This window comes from Miscanthus floridulus, chromosome 16, assembly GCF_019320115.1.
Source record: "Miscanthus floridulus cultivar M001 chromosome 16, ASM1932011v1, whole genome shotgun sequence".
NCBI classification, from domain to species: domain Eukaryota; kingdom Viridiplantae; phylum Streptophyta; class Magnoliopsida; order Poales; family Poaceae; genus Miscanthus; species Miscanthus floridulus.
This window is the reverse complement of record NC_089595.1, coordinates 33,387,941-33,390,956: the sequence shown is the minus strand read 5'-3', so window position 1 is coordinate 33,390,956 and position 3,016 is coordinate 33,387,941. Positions and strand designations below refer to the sequence as shown.

At 44.4% G+C, this 3,016-nt stretch overlaps 1 protein-coding gene across 1 annotated transcript; it reads right to left on the bottom strand.

The window, feature by feature from the left end:
• Nucleotides 1–823: 823 nt before the first annotated feature.
• LOC136514482 (uncharacterized) lies at nt 824–1,531 on the bottom strand. The gene has a single exon (XM_066508432.1). The coding sequence runs from the start codon at nt 1,470–1,472 to the stop codon at nt 945–947; it is 528 nt and encodes a 175-aa protein (XP_066364529.1). The 5' UTR covers nt 1,473–1,531; the 3' UTR covers nt 824–944.
• Nucleotides 1,532–3,016: the final 1,485 nt, after the last annotated feature.

The window sequence follows — 3,016 nt, the reverse complement described above, 5'->3', positions numbered from 1 at the left end:
ATCTCCCACACCATCCCTAGTGCTCAAATTCTACAAATGTTTTTTCATACAAAACGAATGGTAGGGTCATGAAATTTTTCTCTTTTCCTGGCCAATTTAAATAACTGCAATCGTCCTCTAATTGTGTAAGCTTTCTTCTGGACCAGTTAAATGCATTTGTGGGGGAGCCTTCATTGTGTAATAGTACGGACAGGACAAATTCATGGAGGAAAGCATCATCTACAAAGATGGAATAAACAAAAACTATGTACCCTCTTAGCTGGCTTTGCTTGAAAACGTTGCTTGCTCGGTTGTCTTTTTTGTCAACCTCCTTATAAAATCTAGCAAAGCAGCCCTCTAATCATTCATGGTCTAATGATGCATGTCTCCCACTATTAGTTAGCAAATGATGCTGAGAAACTAAGGTATGATGGAAAATCAACAAAGACTATACTATTGGTTAAGTCTTCATTTCTACTCCTATTAACATCATCCTCCCTATCTTGATATGTGAGAACATAGCTTGCCTTTGGTGGATTAAGTGCAGTAACCAGTGGGATTAATATTAAACATTGGGTAACTTGAAATCTGTGTATTCAAACAGAACAACTTGCATTGAGGAGTATTATTGTTTATTTTGATGAATAGTTTTGAGCCCGTCATCATTTACTCTCTTCCTCAACCACTGCACAAACCCTGAAAATCAGGAAGACAATTGCAGAGAGCGAACAAGAACAAGAAAGATCTGACAAGTGACAACCCTCCCTCTCCATTTCCATCATATTTCATATATATATATGTAGGAAGGGGAAAACATTACATGGATATACAATTACCCAAAAAATTAAAAACACTCACTAGTTAACCACACAAAGTGAGCAAAACCCCATGCTGCTGGTGGTGTTACATTGCATTAGCCCCCCTTGATTCACAAAACCAAAAAAAAAAAGAGAGAAATGGGCTGCTCAAGTGTCCTCAACAATGCACTCGAGGTGTGGCTTCCATACGGCGGTTCTGCAGCCGCCACTGCGTCGTCGCCGGTGTGACGACGACGACGACCTCTTCTGTGACAAGGCGTCACCCAACTCACGGCGCCCGTTACTCTTGGGATGATGAGCGGTCTTGCCTACCACCGCAGAGGACGCCTTCTTGACCACCAGCTGGTCGCCGTGCGAGCCGGCGGCCTGCAGGGTGCTCTTCTGCTGCTGCGACTGTGGCTTCTTCTCCGGCGGCACCGACGACGCTGGGATGAGGAAGTATATCTCGCCGCGCTCCAGCTCGGAGTCCGGGGACACGATGAGGATCCTCCGCACGGCGACGCCCTGCGAGCACGGCTTGCTGAGCACGTGGTTCGGGTTGGCGGCCAGGATCTCGCCGGCGGCCACCGGCCGGCCGTACTCCTCGACACGGCCGTTGAGGTGGACGATCCTGATCAGGTCCAGCGCGCCGCAGGGCAGGACGCAGGCCAGGCAGCACCTAAGGCTGTTGCCCATTGCTAGCTATGTGTGTCTCGATCTTAGCTTTTCTTTCTCTAGCTTGAGCCCCTGCCGGCCCTGAGTCGTCTGTCTCCTCAGTTCGGCCTCACGATGCAGGGAGAGGAGACCATTTGTTATATTATATAGTGGCATGGGACAGCCATGGTTGCAGCATGCCCAAGGTAGCTACTAGCTAGCCACCCCAGACCCCACCCCCACCCATGGGGTGGGTATTTTTGCTTGCATTAGGGTTGGTCATGCTCATTGCTTGCATTGCTTGGAGGGCAAAATTAAAGAGGCCAAAGTTAATTAATAAAGAGGAAAATATATAGTATATTGTGCATAGTTTGGTGTAGAATTTAGAAAAAGAGTTTAGGCTTCTTAATTATGAGGAGGAGGTTATTAGATTAGAAGAGGGTCTCTCATGTCATTTGTTTGAAAAACTTATCTATAGTACTCATCTAATGAGGACAAGGGCACTACAACAGCACCCCCCATGTTCACTACTACACCTAGACTGTACATTTCTTTTATGGGCAGACTTTATTTTTATTCGTGCTCTCTCTCTATCTCTCTCTTGCCTCAAGCCCTCAATCATTATTCCCTGCCACACTCATGCACATTATTCATGGCCACGCTGGTTTGTTGTGCTTTGGCTGTGCACAATGCAATGTAAGCATGTGTAGGTAGACCACTCAGTCGGTGCACGCACTTGGATGTGTGGATGCACCACATGAATTTCTAAAACACAAAATTGTTCAAAGACTGTCTTAAATATACAATGGGATCCTTGTCCTACTCTTTATTGTTCCCTATGTTCTTTCAGCTCTAGATTGACCGATTGATATGTGCGCCTATATTTCCGTGTGATTGGGTCGATTTTCCAAGTGCAGAAAGACTGGGAGTTAAGATAGACAATTTTTTTTTCTTCGAAAAAGATAGATAGAGAGTTGTTGAAGAGCAGTTTTTTTTTTTCAATCTTGCTAAGAACTTAAGATTGGGAGTGAGTTTTGGAAACTCTTGGAGATGCTCTTAATCGATTTAGTAGAGTTCCTACCTAGCTAGTTTTGGAAAAATAAAAAGGCTTACTTGTTGTTGCTAAGAATTGTGTGATTAAGTCCTCTTTAGCGGTTGCATTGTGAAATGTTCAGGAGGCAGGGAGGGTGTAAGGATTTGAGGAATAGGGAGCCTTGTTTTTTCACGTGTGAAAGCCCGAAGGATCATGTTCTATGGGTGAAATTTTAACTTTGGTTTTTAAGGACATCAAATGCACAGTGTTTTTCTCTCATAACAAAGCAGCATAAGCATCAGCAACACTTGTTCGCTTCGCTAAAATTTGACTTATGCTGATGCTTATACTGATTTATTATGAAAGAAAAATATTGTACGTTTGCTGAGAAGCACCGCTAAAGTAGCTGTGTCCTAAGAATCAAAGTCGTAGTTGAGTAGAGTGGGCAGTGTAGTCATGGGCAACCACAACTGAAATGTGCACTGTGTGTAGTTCTGCAAAGACCATATAGATTTGCGGAAAAGGTGACCTGCATGGGTTTTTGTGCCACCTT

What these genes read in the sequence shown, in the direction of transcription:
- LOC136514482 (XM_066508432.1), bottom strand. Translation starts at nt 1,472, where the DNA reads ATGGGCAACAGCCTTAGGTGCTGCCTGGCCTGCGTCCTGCCCTGCGGC.